The sequence below is a fragment of the Chiroxiphia lanceolata genome, chromosome 4 (genome assembly GCF_009829145.1).
Source record: "Chiroxiphia lanceolata isolate bChiLan1 chromosome 4, bChiLan1.pri, whole genome shotgun sequence".
Taxonomy (NCBI): domain Eukaryota; kingdom Metazoa; phylum Chordata; class Aves; order Passeriformes; family Pipridae; genus Chiroxiphia; species Chiroxiphia lanceolata.
The window spans coordinates 71,096,285-71,114,931 of record NC_045640.1 but is presented as its reverse complement, the minus strand read 5'-3'; the positions used below and the strand labels follow the sequence as shown (position 1 = coordinate 71,114,931).

The 18,647-nt window shown below is 40.0% G+C and overlaps 1 protein-coding gene across 1 annotated transcript; it reads right to left on the bottom strand.

The window, feature by feature from the left end:
- Positions 1 to 848: 848 nt before the first annotated feature.
- BBS7 (Bardet-Biedl syndrome 7) lies at positions 849 to 18,312 on the bottom strand. The gene is made up of 19 exons (XM_032686579.1): positions 18,205 to 18,312; positions 17,974 to 18,039; positions 16,739 to 16,801; positions 15,727 to 15,902; positions 14,965 to 15,151; positions 14,245 to 14,317; positions 13,241 to 13,357; positions 12,248 to 12,378; positions 11,443 to 11,527; positions 9,947 to 10,049; positions 9,197 to 9,389; positions 8,259 to 8,333; positions 7,150 to 7,215; positions 5,756 to 5,895; positions 4,724 to 4,888; positions 4,175 to 4,284; positions 3,967 to 4,070; positions 2,376 to 2,499; positions 849 to 1,540 (listed from the first exon to the last, which is right to left on the bottom strand). Exons 1-19 carry the CDS (start codon positions 18,238 to 18,240, stop codon positions 1,404 to 1,406), a joined length of 2,151 nt encoding a protein of 716 aa, XP_032542470.1. The 5' UTR covers positions 18,241 to 18,312; the 3' UTR covers positions 849 to 1,403.
- Positions 18,313 to 18,647: the final 335 nt, after the last annotated feature.

The following is an 18,647-nucleotide window of genomic DNA, read 5'->3' as shown; positions in this document are numbered from 1 at the left end:
GCTCCTCTTGCCCGCAGGAGAGGGAGGGAGGGGAGGGACGGGACGGGAGCGCCTCGGCCCCGGGAAACGTGTGTGGGAAACGTGGATGTCCAGCGAAGGGCGACAAGGCTCGCGAAGGGTCTAGAGGACCGTGTCCCAGGAGGAGCGGCTGAGGGAGATGGGGGTGTTTAAGCTGGAGAAAAGGGGGCTCGGGGGGACCTTTTTGCGCTCTCTACCATTACCTAAAGGAAGGGTGTAGGGAGGTGCGGGTCGGTCTCCGCCACCGTGCCTGTGGTGAGGGTTCGAGGGGAAATGGCCTTGATCTGAGTCGCTCCGGTCTCAGCTTATCACAGGATCACGGAACACTTTGGGCTGGAAGGGGACCTTAGAGACCAAACAGTTCCACCCCCCTGCCATGGGCAGGACACCTTCCACTAGCCCTGGTTGCTCCAAGCCCCGTCCAGTCTGGCCCTGGACACTTCCAGGGATGGGGCAGCCACAGCTTCTCTGGGCAACCTGTGCCAGGGCCTCATCACACGCAGATCTTAGGATGGTCAGGCATTGGAATAGGTTGCCCAGAGAGGTGGTGGAGTTTCCATCCAAGGTGGTGTTTAGGAGGCATCTGGATCTGGCACTGGGTGACATGGCTTAGGGGTTACAGTGGTAGTGCTGGGTTGATGGTTCGGCTTGATCGAGGATCTTAAAGGTCTCTTCCAACTTTGATGATTCTGTGATTCAATGTCCCTTTAAGGAAGTTGGTCTTTTTTACTTGTGAACAGATCTCCATATTCACAGGCCCGTTCATCTCTTCTAATTTTAAATAAAACCAAGTGAGAAGTAATTGGGAGTTTTGAAAGGAACCACAGGGATGCTGGAGAAGCATAGAGGAAGTTTAATGCCATCCATCATTAAACAAGACTTAACACGTGGCTTTAAGTGGAGCTGTCTTCAGTCTAAAATTCAGAGTTCTCCCCCCTCTACATCAGCTACATCAGATCTCGTGAGATCTGAGACTCTCAGGGCAGCAGGCAAATACTATCTATCTTAGGTATAGCTTACACACACAAATTTCTTCCATTCAAGTCTCTGGAAACCAGTTTCTTCATCCATTCTTGCAGCTGGAACAGAGACTACTCCATGTTGTCTTTAACAGTAGTGAAAACATTTTTGCCAAAATGGTATTTACATCTGATTCTAAGTTTTCTTCAGCTATTAACACTGTACATGGAACCTCTGCGAGCATTTAACATACACAACAGTTTATATGAAATTTACTACTGTATCCAAAATGTAATTAAATATGAATAAAACCTAAGAGCTGACAGTACAACAAAAGAGTAAAAGTGCTTTTGTTAAAAAGTGTTTTGGACTTAATATTGAAATGCCTTGATTAAAACCAGAAAAATTACTCTGCTTTTTGCTTGTCAGGCTGCAGCATCAAAAAAAGCAATTAATCCATCTTGATCACAGCCATCCAGAATTTCCAGGAGGAGAGGGACTTTAGTTTTCACATTGGTGCCTTTAAATTTAAATTTATCTATGAAGAGATCTGTGATCATACCTGTAAAGATAAAATCCCAGGAATTACTATTTGCCTTGTTTTCAGTAAGAGATATCCCTACTGTTAACTCACTATTATGTACTAAACTATCCTAGTTGTTACAAGGCTTTTTTAACTTCATGTTTTAAATAGTGGTTTGATTTTAAACAAACACAAACCACTGTGAGCCCGGATTCCAGATTCATTCCAAAGTGTGTATTTCTGCCTTAGAACTACCCATAGCTGAAACACTAAAAAGGAAGGAACTATCACAAGACAGGTAACAAGGACTCTGCTTACACTGTACAAGCTTATTAAAGTGGGTGTCTGGCAGACATTCTCTGGGCTGAAAGATGTATGGGAAACAGCAGAGAATGTTACAGAATTTCCTTTACTAAACGAGATCATCTTCTGTGAGTCTCCCTTCCCACTCCTCGTGCATTTTTTTTTCCTCTGATGTTTTGCAAAACTTCACCCCTCAGAAATGCTCATTTAACTTGTACCATTCTTAAATGCCATCCTGGATTTGAACACGCTCCTTCACCATGTCCATGAAGACAAGGATCACCCAAATAAATATGAGCAGCTGTCTATTAAAAATTTAAAAAGTGGACAAGTCAGTTGCAGATAATCCTGGCATGTTCATTCTCAGTGATATGCCTGTGGGCTCCAAGCCCCATCCTTGAACACCTCCAGGAATGGGGAATCCAAAAAAACCTCTTGCTGAAGCTTCCCATGTGTACCCACTCAAAGTATTTAAACTCTGCTAATCCTGACTTCTTAACTATTCCAGCCATGCCCAGCGTGCTCTCTGGACATGAAATCACATTTAAATAAAGTAGAATTATCGACAAACCATAAAGTCTCTCCAGATGTGCAGGTTGTCTCTTGTATTCCTCGAGCAGCTGATCTGCCTCTTCCAAAATGGTGCGGTACTTTGGGAGCAGGAAGTCCACATTCCCTTCGTGAACTTGTAATTCCTCAAAGACATTTTAAAATCGTAAGAACTAACAGCAGATAAGTATCATAAGAGCATAAAAGTAAGAAGAAATTAAGCTTGGGTCTGACAGGAGGAAGTACTTCAAAGGGAACATAATCTCCTTTTACACTAGCAAAAGTTATTTTCAGAGTGTCTCATTTGCTAGTCTTCTAATGAAGTGTCAGATGTTACTTGTCACTTCATAGACTAGATTCTCAAAATCCTGTGTATTACAGCTTCCAGCTCCAAGTCCTGCCAGAATAGGATCGTGCCACAGCCCTGCCACTGACTCAAACCTTGACCATATCTTCATTTTTAGAATAAGTAAACTCCTAAAAAGTGTAGCACATGCTGAAGTCTGAAGGTAAAAGTGGACTCTGAAAGTATCGCTCAATCATGACAGCAAAAAGTTTTGAAGATGCTCTAAAATGCCTCAGTTTACCATCAGACCAATCTCAGGTGGTCGATAGTATAGATCTTTTTATCCTCCACAGAAAGACTCTTCTAGAGAAAAGTAATTATGTTGTGCATTGTGAGTCTGCTGGGATAACAGCTTTCATCAATCACTAGATTATTTTACTGCCTATCAATAAGTTATCATCCAAAAAAATGAGTGATTAAAAAAGTCGAGGATCTGCTGTCTAAAAAAAGCCTAAAATAAGCAAGATACGCTTGTTATTATTGCACAAACACGATATGCTTTAAGAATAAAGTCTCTATTATTGTTTACATCCCTGGTTTGCCAAACCCAGCCCAAGTAAAACACTTTCAGTGATAACTAAGATACACATTATTTTCATTGGTAGTCAGCTTTTCTACTAAGTAGAGAGTTCTGACAACAAGTAGTTGATCCCCCCGAAAGGACAAGAGAGAATTGGCTGCCCACTTTCATCTCCTCTCCACCTAAATAAAAAATACCCAATTGATGATAGCAAGTTTTTGACAGTAAAGTTCTGGTTGTTCGAAAAAAGTCCAAGAACTGAGACAAGCTGACTAACTGTTGAGGAGGGTATTAAGCAAAAGACTGAAAAGCAGATAATGCAGAAATTATGAGACACTGGGATGAAGTTCCAAAGCCAGGAAGTCGCTTCTGGCCTGGACAATCAGCCCCAGATCTAAAAAACTTTTAAAGGTTTGTGGAAAGAGACACAGAAGGAACTGGAAAATAACAGCAGGCTAGAAGAGGACATCAGATGATAAAGCTGGCTGCCTTCTACTGTCCCATTTCAGCCTTCTCAACATCAGTCAGTAATCCTACGTGTTAATCACTAGTTATATAACAAAAATGGGAATTTTCCTTGAAAGAAACCTGTCCCCTGGACATTTAAAACATACGATTTAATTTAATTCAGGGGAACAGCAGTGGAACAGATCCCCACATGACACACATCTGACTTGAGCCACACAACTTGGTATCTGACAGCATAATCCCCCATAAAAACCAAACCATGACAGTTCAGATACTTACTCTCAAAGCATCTATTAAGTGAACCTTCTTGGCCAGCAGCTGCTGATACTCTAATTTAGGGTGGATGAGCTTTAGAGTGTGCCTCACAGATTCTTCACTGACATCTAGCAGGGAGTGAAAAGAACCCCAACAAGCAAATGAATACTCTTTCTTCCACTTACAGGAATATCAAATGAACTCAAGGACTAAACAGAGAGGAAATTTTTACCATATGATATGTTGAGATTAATCTTTCTTTTAGTGGCTTCTTTGGAAAGCACATCTTTGAGGATGGATATTGTAGAAATGTTGTCAGACTTAAAATATCCCTCACCTTTTCTAAAAAGGAAGAAAAACTTCAAATGAACAAACTTATAGATTTGTCCCTATGTTAAAAAATAAGGTCTGTAAATTAATGCCCGTTTTTGTTTGCATGAGCATTAAATGCCTTTGAAGTTATTTCTGCTCCTCAATACAAAAAAATGGAAGTTGGAAAACAATAATTTCACTATATTAGCCAGCCTTGTCCTTTATATTCTAAAAGCAAGCCTTTCCTACCTGGTAATTTTGGTTTTTTTGGACTAATTTCAAGAGAAACCATATTCAGGTTACAGACTGCATCATTACTGGATAGTTCTCACCTCTGGTAATGTCTGAAAATCCTTTTTAAGAAAGATTCTTGCTCACTTTAGGGGGAGTTTTGAAGGAGCTGGGGGTGGAAGGGTGAACAGTAGGATGAGTGTGAAGTGTCACACTGTGCTTTAGCAGTTGTATATACCTGTAAGTACTTTCAAGCTGTGTTCCCAGGAAGGTGTTCTGAAAATAAAAGGTGATACTCTCTCCAGCAGGAGTCTTTTCAGGCACCTCAGGCAAGCAAAACACAACCCAGGAGTGAATTTCAGCAAAGCTGAACTGGCCTTTGAGCATCAGGGTGTTCATGGGTCTGTGATATTATGAAATTAAAAGAAAAAGAGGACAGTCAATAGTTAAAGAGGAGGGACACTGTCTGTATAAAATAGTTCCACGTGGTGGTTTCCTTTTAATCAAGACCTGTAAAATCAGATATCTCACCAAGCAGAGATTGATATTGCAGATTACAGCTACCAAGTTTTTGACAAGTTTCACGTTGTTAAACCTGAGATTTAGGACAATGGTAAACAACTGACAACACAGCAAATATGACTAAGAGAGAGCCTCAACAGTCTCTAATGCTGTAAACCACCTTTATATCAAGAACAAGGCATAATGGAACTCATTTGCACATTGAAGCCTTTGGTATCATCCCTTCAGTCTTCCGGGTTTGGTTTGAACAAGCAATTCCTTGGAGACAACACAAGATGTTGACTGAGGGTGGGCAAACATCAATTAGAAATTGCATGAAATGCAAATTTCCTAACAGAAGGATAAGGGTAAAAAAAGTCTTGGCTCAGTTTCGGGGCCAAGTCAGCTATGAGAAAAAAATTAGATGAAAAGGGTGGAGGGGAAAATTGGGCTGAAACTGAAAAGACTGTGGTTACTAAGACAGCAGAGTTTCCTTTCTACCACACCCTCAGGTCTACTAACACACGGGGCTGCACTATAACCCAGGGAGAAAAATGAGAAATAACCTGAAAACAGGAATAAAGAATGGCAAGGAACCCATTTGATTCACATTTTCTATTAAGAAACCCATAAAACGGAACTACAGGCTCAAAACTGTAGGTTAGGGGGTCCGAAATTACATATTTAAGTTTACAGCGCAAATATTTCAACCGGATTGTGTCCTTTTTTCAAAAGAAAAAAAAAAGCATTGATTTTTCTTCACAAATACCTGTCATGGTCGATAGAATGAGTTCTCTGATGAAGGGAAAGTGGTTTAATTTGATATTGATGAACCTGGCAGGTTTTTGGTTGAATTCTTGGCGTTACGTACGCTTGAAGTGTCCCGTACTGACCTTCAATGGAGCGAACCTGCAGAGAGGCACAACCCACAAACAAAGAAAAGGGAAAAGATTAATTCACCACAATTCGGTGAATATTCAACATATATTAAGGAACTGAAGGGATTTAATCAAGGAGTTCAAATACAGGTTTGCTTTATGACCTTGATTATCTCTCTTATCTTATAGGGCCTCAGAACTCAAAAAGCAATGTCTTGCAGGCCGACATCCATTTCAATATTTTTAATAAAAAAAAGTTAGTGAAGAGTTCTCTTTGGAAATAGAATCACCAAGACTTACATTGTCCGCATGTGCATAGACAAGATAAAAAAGAAAATAAACTCCAGTGACAGGTGTAAGTCACTGGAGATCTTGAATGTACTGCAGCAAGGTGGCAGCAGAACCTGTGCAGATCAAATCCACCACACTGGGATCCAAATAAGAGTGATAATAGAGTGTTTTGATGACACACAACAGCAAGTTTATAAGTGTTTTTGGTGAGAGAGTAAAAAACTCCTCTTTCTGTCTACTATGAATGCATTTGGTTAATTTTTCTTGTGTTATTTATTCTTTACCTGGTATTTTCAGTATTAAAGGTGGCCAGGGTCGTATCCCTCACCAAAAACCACATAACCACCCCCAACCTTCCTGCATGGGGTGCACCTTATACAGGCTTAAATTTCTGATGATCATCTTTTGACTGGGAGTTTTACACAAACACATTATCAGATTAGGAGGCTGCAGTGAGAAAGAGAAAACTTAATGCCTGTGTGCACATTGAGGATTTTCCTAATCATGATTTCCTTCATTATTTCCCCTGGTGGTTGCCATAAAATGTGTGAATTTGGTGGATCATTAAAAATAAACTCCAAAACACCCACATGCCTTTAGTAAAATAAGCATGGAATGATCGTATTTGCTTCCTCTCTGAAATACAAATCCAATCTATATTCCCTGGTTAGTTCCCAGTGGAACTGCCTTCAAATGGAGGATTATCAGTGCCAGAGCTTTAAGATCCACACACTGCCTCCAGAATCCAGTACTTTCCTGATTTGTGATGTCCCCACTGCTTTCATCTGAGGGACACTCAAGGAGGACCTCTGAGGTAACACGTTTTTATAAAGAAATATAAACCCCATATTAGAAGGTTCTCCTGAAACAACCAGCAGCAGACATTGGACTGATCGCTTCCTTAGGCTGAACACTCAGTCCAGGTAGAGAACTCTCCACTCCTAAGCAGAAATAACCATTAATTTATTGTGGAAAATATTTTGGAGCATTTTACCTTAAGTTCAAGTCTTGTGGTGTTTGCTTGGCATCGGTAAGTTGCAAGAAGAAAGTTGCTATTTGGCTGTAAACAGAAGAAAAATAATACAAAACAGGTCTGTGGACTCACAAAATTTCCAACTGGCCTGTTGACTGTAGACTTGTACAGTAAAGTTTTTGATTATGTATGTACAGCTATTTCCAACAATGAAATTAAAAAAGTCATCTTTGGTTCCCCTGAATATTCTAATAATTTTAAGTATGGCAGAGTTAAAAAAAAGTTCTTTATATAAGGAGAAAACAACCAAAGCCTTTTATATTCTTTAATATCACCATAAAGATTACCACATATACCTTCCTTTCATCTAAAAAATGCATGTCAGCCTTCCCCTGCAATATTAGCTCAACTTTCAAAAACTAAAGCAAGATCAGTAAGAAAACACACCAAAAAAGTGCTAAATTGATCACCATAAATGACCAGAAACTTAAAATTAAAAGTTGATATCTAAAAACCTCAGGGAAGACCAGAGATGGGCAAATTTAGTTCTTTAAAACAGAGGAATGTTACAAGGAAAAAGATTTCACAGAAGATTTTCATAATCCTAAAATGGTTTCTGGATTTTTTTCCCCAGAAAATCCCTCAGCATCATTAGTAATTCTATAACTACTTAAGTCTGTAATTATTATATAAAAAAATGCACTAAACATTTGACTCTCCACACAGAGGAACTTTCGCATTCTAAAGAGATTTTTAAGAAATGAACCAAGGAAGAAATATAACATTCTTCACCTAAATTACCTTGAAGTAAATATTTGATTTGATGACACCCAGAAAAGAGAGCAATAGTGAATGTGTCCCTCATCAGGCTGGGAAAAAAAGCAAGAGGGCAGCTGCTCCTGGATCCTTTTGCACATATTTAGCTGTGCCTTATGTCAGGACCTGCCACTAACTCCTAAATTCTGCAGTATCTCTAATGAAGCTGAGCTTTCCAAAATTACCACATGAGTAGTTAAAATCAATATATTTGAAATCACAAATATCTAAATCCAAATCCTATTTTTATTACTCAATATTAAGAGCTTTCATCAGGTGATCCCTATAAATATCATCTCTTCTGTTTCACTTACCTCAGAATCACAGCTGCTAAAACTAACAACGGCAGAATTTTTATCCACATCCAGCAAGTCTATTGGGACATCACTCTGCAGAGCACAGGGGGAAGGAAAAATAAAGAGCTTAAGTTCCCGAGGAGCTTCTAGTGCATTTATCCTCTAACTGTCACCAATCTTTTTAATAGGCAGAGGCAATGATTGCTTCATCCAAGGGGTAAAAGCCTAACAGACATGCAGCTTACTACTTAATCCTGGAGTAACATCATGATCTTCCTCTTATTCTCTTACAGAGTCCTGAACTCTTGTGGGGTTAGCCTACAACAACGTCAGTGTAAGGTATATAACTGTCTTTCAGACAGAAAGGGTAGATTAAACAATTTATTTAAACTAATTTATTCCTCACTTAGCTATGGAAACATCAGATAATACAGAGCTGCAAATCAGCTGCATTGTTCTGTAACATCCTTAATAAAAGTAAGATTTTCATTAAGAAGTGAAAAATAAAATCCTGCAGTAGTTCTCTCACCTCACAAATCTCTCACCTTGTCACATTTTTCTCCCCAAGCATGTCCCAAAAGAAGGTAATTCAGTACCACCACTCTTTCTGAGTCATCTACCAAAGATGCCATTAATTTCAGCTGATGCAGTAGGAGGAACAATTAATTAAGGTTGCTCTACTGGGCAGCAGTATTTATCCCCAGTTGCACACAAATCAGATGCTGTTCCACTCTGAAAGTGCACAGGTGGCCCATAACATTCTAAAATTAATTTTCCACTACAGAGGGTACTTAACTGGTAAATAATAATCTGCACCTCACTGAAGATTTAACTGGTGTTTAAATAAGGACGTGCAAAAGCAAACACAAAGTTGCAAAGACCAAGCAGGCACTTTGGGCTGTTTTGGCAATGTAATGCTGCTCTGCTCAAGCCACCAAGAACAAACCCACACCCACCTGCACCAGGACATTATCTATGGCTGTCTGCACCTCCAAGATGAGGCTGTAGCTGGCATCGTCCTTGTTCAGTGTGAACTTCTCATTCACACTGAATGCAGGTACTGAGGAAACAGCAGTGCTGGACTGAGAGGACTGCTGGTATTTTTCCCTTTCCTGAAGTACTTTCATCTGTAGGTGTTCCAGTTCATTCCTAGAAAAGGGAAACAATTTATAATGTCTTTAAAACGGCAGCTAGAAAAGCTACCATAGAAATTATGCAGATTAAGCTTGCAAGGCAATCATGTTTATCTCATGTCCTCAGTTTTTCAGCCAGAAGTGACTGGTGACTCCCCTTCCACATACTGAACAAAGACAAAATATAAACTATATCACATGGACATGTAGATTGTACAGTTCCTTGTCAAAAGGGATTTCTCTGAGACACAGGAAAGGACAATTTTTTTTCCTTCAAGAGTGCAATGCATTTTGAATAATATGCTACTTTCCTGCCATCATTTAGGAGCTGTAAGGCAGCAGAGAAGAAGGGAATCTTATTTTGCTGATGCTGAGGAAGAAGGCATTAAGACATCATCATCACATTCATGACTGTGAAATGAGGCTGCTATTCATTTCTACTTTGAAAAGGCCTGATTCCACTTCTAGATATATTAATGGTACAGAAACTCCAGCGAGATAGGAAGGAAAAAATGACATTTCAGCTTTTAACATTTCAATTCTTCCATTTAAATTTCTTTCTAGTGCAATTACCTTAAGGATGAAATCTTGTTCTGCATTTCTTGGCTTAATTTTAGTTCTTCACCTGATCCACCTTCTCTATGGACAGGTTCTGTAGTCAGTCCTGTCAGCCAGCCTAAACCAATATATGAAATTTATATTCCTTATAAGCTAAAAGGAAATTCTACACTCAGCTATTGTACATGTGGAGCTATGTTTGTTCCAGATATTGGGTAGAGAGAATAGAGCCTAATTTAATCCTTTTCTGGAGGATTAATCTAGACCCTGAGCATGATTTTTTATGGGTTTCATTCTTAAAGTGGAAAACATTACTTATTCTTTTTCATTAAGTGCTTTGAGCAATAAATCCCTCTGTGACAGTTTTTAACTGAGCACTTGAATTTTTTCCCACCTCTGGTTTTCTGACAAAACCTCAAATAATTGTCAGGGCTACAGCTGGAAACAAAACAAAAGCTGTGCAGCATGTTTACAGCAAACTGTACCCTGCACAGTGGGCTTAGAGATTAAATGCTGCTGGTTGAAGTGAAAAAAAATTATCTTTTTGCTCACTAAATTACATTTATTTATAAAAGCAAATGCCAATTGATTACATTCTGACACCTCAGGCATGATATGCAGACTTGAATGGGTGTTTATAGCTCTAAATACCTGCCAAAATCAGTCTAGTGCACATCCTACAAGAGTTTACCTTCGAAAACCAACAGGTGAATATGGGTTTGCCCTTTTTTCTATCTCCTATGATTCATGGATCTTTATAACATTCCCACTGAAAGAAGCCTCAGATTACTTTGGCCACAGTACTGTTGCAGCCCATCATACCCAAACAATTCATATGAGGTCAGGTAGAAGAGTCTTTTGATCACCCAGAGACCACTTAAAAGAGGCACTTGAACACCATTACTTGGCAATAACTAACTGAGAATTATATCTTGCCAAAGTACATGATTTTGAATACAAGAAGTTTCAGCAGGCTAAATTTTAGCCCTGAAGGCAACCCAAGATAGAGAATTAGCAATATTTTAGCTCCAGCAGTTGACATATGCAGCCTGTTTACCATGACCTCTGTGACAGTCAGGCCAATGGTTCAAACCCTACAGAGGAGCTGCTGAGATGCTTCATGTTTTCTACTTTATTTTCTACTGAAAGCAAAATCAACCCCATTTAAAGCCCCGTGAAACTGCAAAGGAACGAAATTTTGTAAAAGACGGGGTAAAAAAAGAAAGCACATCTATCACTATTTTTAATTTAAAGAACTCATAAATAGTTCCTTTGGACATAACATATTCATTATTTCATCATAGTTAGGCAACAGCCTGCACCAAAAAAAATTGCCAGCCAGAACACATGAAGAATATCTTAAAAGTGTAAAACCCTCATAGTTTAATATTATTCTGGTTCCAATCAGAACAAAAAATTTCAGAGCTCTGAGCTGCACTAAAAACATAGCCTGCTTCATTTTATCACATCACCACACATGGAATTTATTGAGTAAACAATAAGAAGCTTACCTGAGTATGTGGCTGCTAAAATTTCATCATAGCCATCTTTTCCTACACAGCCACCCTGGATTGAGGCAATGCTCTCCAATAAAGCCTTCAAGGAAACACATTCAGGCAGAGGGAAATATCACTGCACTCAGTTTAGAAGTCTGGAGGGGGGTTTTGTGGGGGTTTTAAGGGTTGTGCTCCTCCTTCTACCTGCATTCCAAAATATCTACAGAGATGCACAATATCTAGACCTACAAAAGAGTAGCTGATGACTATCACAGCTAAATCTTGGTGTTTTAATAAATACATTCCAATTCTACTCCACTTAAGAAATATATTAGAAAGTTTAAAGCAAAACACTGATAGACAATATTTTTCCATCAGGAATTAGCAATCTGACTGAAGGCTGAAATGATCTCTGTGGGTCCAATCTGCTCCTTCAAACAATTGATAACCAAAGTCATTATGGTCAGTAAAGTCCTGACAGCTGACATTTATTATTTTGCACGTAAAACAAATTATACACAACATGGGGTTGTTTTTTCACTGAATACTGTATTAGGTTACACCAGGAGAGACTTCAGCAGTCAGTAGAGCCAGACCTTCAACATACCCTCTTCACTATTTTGATCTGTGCTCATATCAGGACTATTTCACTGTCTGGTTCTTAAGTATCAGAATACTGATTTCAAATTCATATTGTCAACATTTTCAAATTAAAAACAAACCACATATTTTAGTGGTAATGATCATGTAAATTTTGAAGCACAGATAACATTTTAAAAATTAATTCTTTGCCAGCAGAGTACGAGCAATGTGGGCTCACATAATCATGTCGAAGGACAGGCTCATCCGCGCTCTCAAAGGCATAGATTTCTATCATTCCATCATCTCGCCCAACAAGCAATTCCTTAACTCCATCTCCCAGAATGTCAAAGCTGTCAAGGCATAAGATACCTAAAGAAGAAGAAAACAAAGCTGTTTGCTTCATCTTTATTTGTTTACGACACAGTAACACACAGGCCACGCTCTGTTACAGGGTAAGAGACTCTCCGTCGGCTTTTGAGGTGTAATTAAAGATATTTCTGGACGAGTCCTCTAGAGGGCTCAAGTCCCTCACCTGTGCCAGGCTGTACAGTGGATCTTACAGCAACCAATTCCAAACAGAAACTGCTGAACAGACACTCCTTCTGATGTTCAGATCACTTATTTATGAGGGGTTTAACCCTCCCTCATCAAACATTTCCCCAGACGAACTATTTGTCTGCCCTCACTGCTGTAACTTTGCCAGTTGAAGAAGCAAGTATTTTTTGTTTCCTAGAATTGATTTAAAACTACTGGTAAATGGAATATGAATTCTGGGTAAGATGACAGAAAGAGGGTTCTGACTGTGCCAGGCCTGGACTAGGTACTACTGCTTGACACGTACTTGCACATGTGGAGGCAGCCTATGACAACTAATCATCTCTGGACAGGAAAGAGAGTTAGGGTCTGGAAAAAGGAAAAAGCACTGAGAGAGTCTGTACAAGAATTAATATGAAAACAGAGATGGAATTTAACTTTCAGGACTCCTTCGTATTTCATAGAAGAGTGAGGACATACTAGAAAGCATGAAACTAAAAAGCTGTGAAAACAAAAGCACGTTAAAGTACTGAAAATAAAATGGACACAAAACAGAAAGCAAGACAAACTCATCGGAATAATGTGTAGGAAAATCAGAAAAATGAAAGAGACCTTAGTCATATTTCTTGAGTTTTCTACTTGTAATAAGGCCTCAAATATGCTGGAAAGCTAAAGAGTGAGAGATTGAGACACGTACCTCCTCTCTTTTTTTCATTTCCAATTTCCCACTTGTGTACAGGCTTGGTACCAGTGATCTGGGTAACACCCAGTTTACCATCAGAAGTTCCATACACAATTTCTTCCCCAGAATCACCTAAACACAAACTGAACTTAGAATCAACACAATCAAGCACACCAATTTAAAAAGGCTGTGTAGTTACACTCTACAGCCCAAGGGAAAATACTAAATTAGTGTTGTGTAACAGAACTGTTAGGCTTCCAAACAAAAATCAAATACATGAAAACTGAACCCATTCTGCTAATTTCTTCATGACCATCACTACTGTGCCATGACTGCCCACCCTGCACTGGAATTCTGCCTAAAAACCATTCAGAATCCAATACTTCAAATTTCAGCAAAGGTAGGCTACTCAGTTGTTTTTACAGAAGAGAAACAGAGAGATCCATTGGGAACACACCTCCAATGCTCAGTGTTGTGCCAAAACTTCAGTAATTAGGAATTATTTTTCCAAACAGCTCTCAGTGTTGTTGTCACACAATCTAACAAACTAAATTAAGCACCAGATTAACACACTAAAGCGATTTCTGTTAGGTTAGAACAGATTAGCAAGAAGGATGATCAAACTATTTTAAGCTTGATCCTTCCAGTCTCAGTTCAATATTCCTAGCCATCCATGGATTCCAGCTACGGAATTCCATGTGTTAGAGAAACCCAAACCCAAAATTTTGACAAGGCCCCTGAAAATCCAGTTTGTATTTACACAATGAGACCACTTAATATCTCACTGCTCCTCTAAATGGCTTTCAATTAAATGTGAATATCATTTAAAACTGTCTAAAACACTTGTGTGTGTGTATTTAGTTGTCTGTAAGAAATGACTTCACACAGTTAATTTTATGCTGCATTTTTTACATCAGCTTAAAATCATGACAAAATAATCCATTAATACAAGCAATAAAAACTTTTAAATGTAGTAAAATAGCATTAGTTAGTTATGTTTGTATTCAAAATCTTGTTACCCCCATTTCCATTGTTCAGAGCAAGAACAGTAGGTGGTCCAGGAACTTCTATTTCATACAGTAGATCAGATCCCTAAAGACAAAGAGAACTATCTTGAATGAATTTGTTAAAAAAAACCCAAAACCAAAATTAAGAACAACCCCAAAACACCAACCACAAACCAAACCCTGCAAGGATAAACTTACTATGGATCATAGTAACATAAGCTTCACTTCTACAAACTCCCACTACCTGCGGGAGAACCATTTCCAAGCCAAAACAGAGTAAAGTTTACAGAAATAAAACCTATGACTCTTGAAATGTATTATTATTAACAACAATTTAGCATATAAATTTATCTAAGCACTTAATATCATTCAGACTTGTCACAACAGTAATTTGTGAGAGCAAGAATTTCCAAACTGATAAAGATTTGAAGAAATTAAATGTTTATGTGAGCATGTTTAGTTAGAAGGGACTAATTTGTCATCTACTTCCACCTATAAATTCCAAAGCCTATTTATAGTGGTTTTATCGATCCTCATGCAGCAAGTTTATAACCATGATTTTCTTTTAAAATAAAAGGAATGTTACCAGCATTACAGCCAGCAACACTGCCAAGTAAGACACAATACACTTATCCTTCTGGTGTTTAAAACATGCTGATTACTGATTCCCTTAAGAATTAGCAGAATTCTGCAGCATCAACACATAAAATGTAAAGAAACAAGTAAATTAACCTGTAAAACCCTGAGCAGTCTATCCTGACATGCAAGCACCGGTGTAATGCACTTCACTTTGTCCACAGGAAGGCAGAGAACATCATTGATCTTATCTCCTGATAGGAAGTAGTGCTGGTCCTTGCAGTCACAGTAATGGTTATAGATGTAGCTTGCACAGAGGAAGAGATCTGCTCCTGAAATATGCCTGAGGAAAAGAAAACACTTCCTGGAGCATTTTCCCAGTACAGCTGCAGTGAGAGTCTCTTAGCCTTACTACATGCTTGTAGCTTCAAGGTATTATGGGGCCCTGCAAGCTGTTCCAGTTTGAAAAGTTCCCTGTAAATGTTAAAACCACATGATTTCTGTAGCTGTCAAATTTCCTGTTTTGTCTTCAGGTCTCCTTATAAAAATTTCATCACTCTATTTTTTATACATTCATTCTTCTCCAGCTGATTTATCTATGGCAGCATCTTACAATGTGATCGAAAGAGAAAAACAAAAACATTGTTCCTGTTCTGCTACAGGAAGGCTATAAGGACATGACACACTGTGGCAACAACCCCAGCCCTGCTCATCTGCATTTGCACTGTGTGAGTGCCTCCAGACCCATCCCAATACCTCTCCCAAGCCCCTCTAAACTTCCTAAACTTCACCATGATTTTCCAAGTTCATTCCTACATGTCAGTGTTACCTACAAGTACACAATAACAGCGAAAAATAACTTAATACAATCATAAACTAACAATCTGCTATGAAAAAAATGCAAAGTATCATACATACATAGCTTTGATGCTTTCAGTAAGGTTAGTTTCAAAGGAAAGAAACTGCTTCCCTCTTTTTGTGAAACCTCTAACTTCAGGTCCTATAGCCACAAAAATTTTCTCCTGTGGTGTGTTAAGAGCTCCTCCCAGCTCCAATCTTGCAATTTTTTGGCCTGGTAGTGTCTTGAACACTGGCTGTAAATAGAACAGCAATTTTCATCATCGTCAAATTGTATTTATGGTAATCTTTTAACACAATGGATAATGAATTTGCTTTACAATTTCTGTAAAAACTAAGATACTATGGATTATGTGCAGAGGAAAAACAATCTGCACAACTGCCTTTGGAATCCCAGAGCAATCAAGCATTTTATAAATCAATAAATATAAAAATCTTTAATAAATTAAGACTTCATTACCTCAGTGTTATTCATCCACATAAAAAATTCACTGCTGTCAGCTGATTTTGTTTGTGAATCTTTTTTTTTTAAAGAAAAACCTACACACACATTCCCTCTTAACATATTGCATTTTTATGCCACAGTACTACACAGATTTATTTGTATGGCTGTAGAACCCTTATGAGCTAACCATGAACTTCCTAAAGGAGAAAATAAAACTCATAAAACAAAATAATAATTTTTATTATAATAATAATAATTTTTTTAAGCAATCCATTTTTTAAAAAGCAATCAGTTTGTCAAAATCCCTAATGTGGTTTAATGACTCTCTACAGGTTTTTGTCCCAGCACAGTAACTGTGTTAGTGTACAGGCCTGAGCCCAACTTAACTGCAGAAGGTGTGGAACTGACTTTCTTTGTGATGATCCACATGTAGTGTCTGACTCCAAAACTGTGGATGTGCTTGACCAGCCATGAAATCCTCATGCCCCCACCACAGTATCAGTCCACAGCTCTACCTTGACACCTTCCACAGGTATCTTATTTGTCATGTCAGTAAAAAGAGACTTTCAAAGTTCACTGGAAAGAATACTTCAAAAATAAAATTTTAAATGGAACAGTCCCACTTACCACAGCTTCCCCTTTTTTTATGCCGAAGCATGTAACGACCCCATCCTGATCTCCAACAACCACCTTCAAAAGTATAATACACAGTTATTTTTTTATTACACACACAACTACGTTCTTAAATAATGCTTTTTCTCTGTTCACAGAATGCTATGGGTTGGAAAGGAACTTAAAGATCCTCTCATTCTGACCCCCCTGCCCTGGGCAGGACACCTTCCACTATCCCAGGTTGCTCAGAGCCCCATCCAGCCTGGCCTTGAACACTTCCAGGGATGGGGCAGCCACAGCTTCTCTGGGCAACCTGTGCCAGGGCCTCACCACCCTCACAGGGAAGAATTTTTTTCTAGTATCTAATCTATTCTTTATCAGTTTGAAGCCATTCCCTCTTGTCCTGTCACTACATGCCCTTGTAAATAATCTATTATGACACTAATGATATTTCCATATACTTAAGGACTTAAAATTCTAGAGTACTTAATTCCACAGCCACAGGGGAGTGTGCTTTAGAAATCCATATGAAGTGCTCTGGATGGGACACTGAAGCCTAAGAACAGTAGCTCAAGGAAAAGCATTTAATATCCTTTTCCTGCTTCTAAGCCAGCAACCACGAGGTGATGATGTATTAGGGAAGAGCTGTATTTTCACACTGAGACTTTACTATTGAAGCAAAAAAATACACTGTTGTTTTTATTGAGTTTTCCTAACCAGGTTTCCTTAATTTGAACTTATGTTAAGGAAAACTTAAAAAGAAATATTTCACAGAATCATCAAGGTTGGAAGAGAACTTTAAGGTTACCAAGTCCAACCACCAACCCAGCGCTGCCACGGTAACCCTTAAAGCACATCACCCAGCGTCAGATCCAGATGCCCATTAAACACCTCCAGGGATGGTGACTCCACCACCTCCCGGGGCAACCAATTCCTGACCATTCTCACCGTGAAAAAGCCTTTTCTAATATCTAATCTCAATCTCCCCTGTCTCAATTTAAGGCCGTTATAAACGCAGAAATAAGAGAAGTATGCAAGAACTAACTCCCTTGTGGTTTCAGCAATGCCTTCCTCATTCTGAAATCTTTCCAAGCACCAACTTAGGTATTTTTTTTCCAAATAAAAGTTTTCCAAAACTGGGTTCCGCAGTCGTTCCCCAAGGAAACCCGGGGGGATGATTAAGGATATTATCGGGACGCACTCCCCAGCCAGAAAAGCCTTGAGCTGGAGCCCGCAGCCCCGCGCGGTACCTTCTGCGTGGCCTTTTTCCCCGAGGCGGGCAGGAGCCTCATGGTCTTCTGCGCCGTGACTCCCACCTGTGGAAGAGACGCTCCTGAGCGGGTACGGCCGCCACCGGGACCCGCCAGCGGGACGCGGCACCGGGCACCTCGCAGGCCCCGCCGCACGGCTCCCCCCTCCCCGCCCAGGCCACCCTCGCTCGCCCGGGGCCCTGCTCGCTGCCGGGAAGATCCCGAGCCCACCTGCAGGTAATCCACGCGCGCCAGGCCCGGCTCCATCGCTCCCGTGAGATGCGCGTCCACCCGCCCCTCCCGCGGGCACAGTGCGCCCCGCGCCCCGTCACCGCGGCAACCCCCGCGCCCAGCCCGCCTCCCATTGGCTGGGCGGGAGGCCGGGGGGCGGGGCCGCGCCAGGCCGGGCGCTGCGATTGGCCAGAACGCGTGGGGGTGGGCGGGGCCCACGCCCAATGGGCGGAGCGTCCCTCCGGGGAGCGGAGCCGGGGTCGTATCCGTGCGGATTGTCCAGGCTGCGGGTGTCAAACCACGGACGGAGCGGTAGAGTAGGAATGTTTTATTTTAACAACGAAGCGTCGGTAGGAACGGTGTAACAAAATGCCAGCCCCGCACGGAGTACCGAGTTGTTTGTTGGTTTTGTTTTTGGTTTTGTTTGTTGTTTTTTTTTTTTA

Coding starts and splice junctions, on each gene's coding strand:
- BBS7 (XM_032686579.1), bottom strand. CDS start 18,240: ATGGAGCCGGGCCTGGCGCGCGTGGATTACCTGCAG. Junction 15,903..16,738: donor TAAAAAAAGGGGAAGCTGTG/GTAAGTGGGACT, acceptor TTCTATTTACAG/CCAGTGTTCAAGACACTACC. Junction 1,541..2,375: donor ACATCTGGAGAGACTTTATG/GTTTGTCGATAA, acceptor TTATCTTTACAG/GTATGATCACAGATCTCTTC.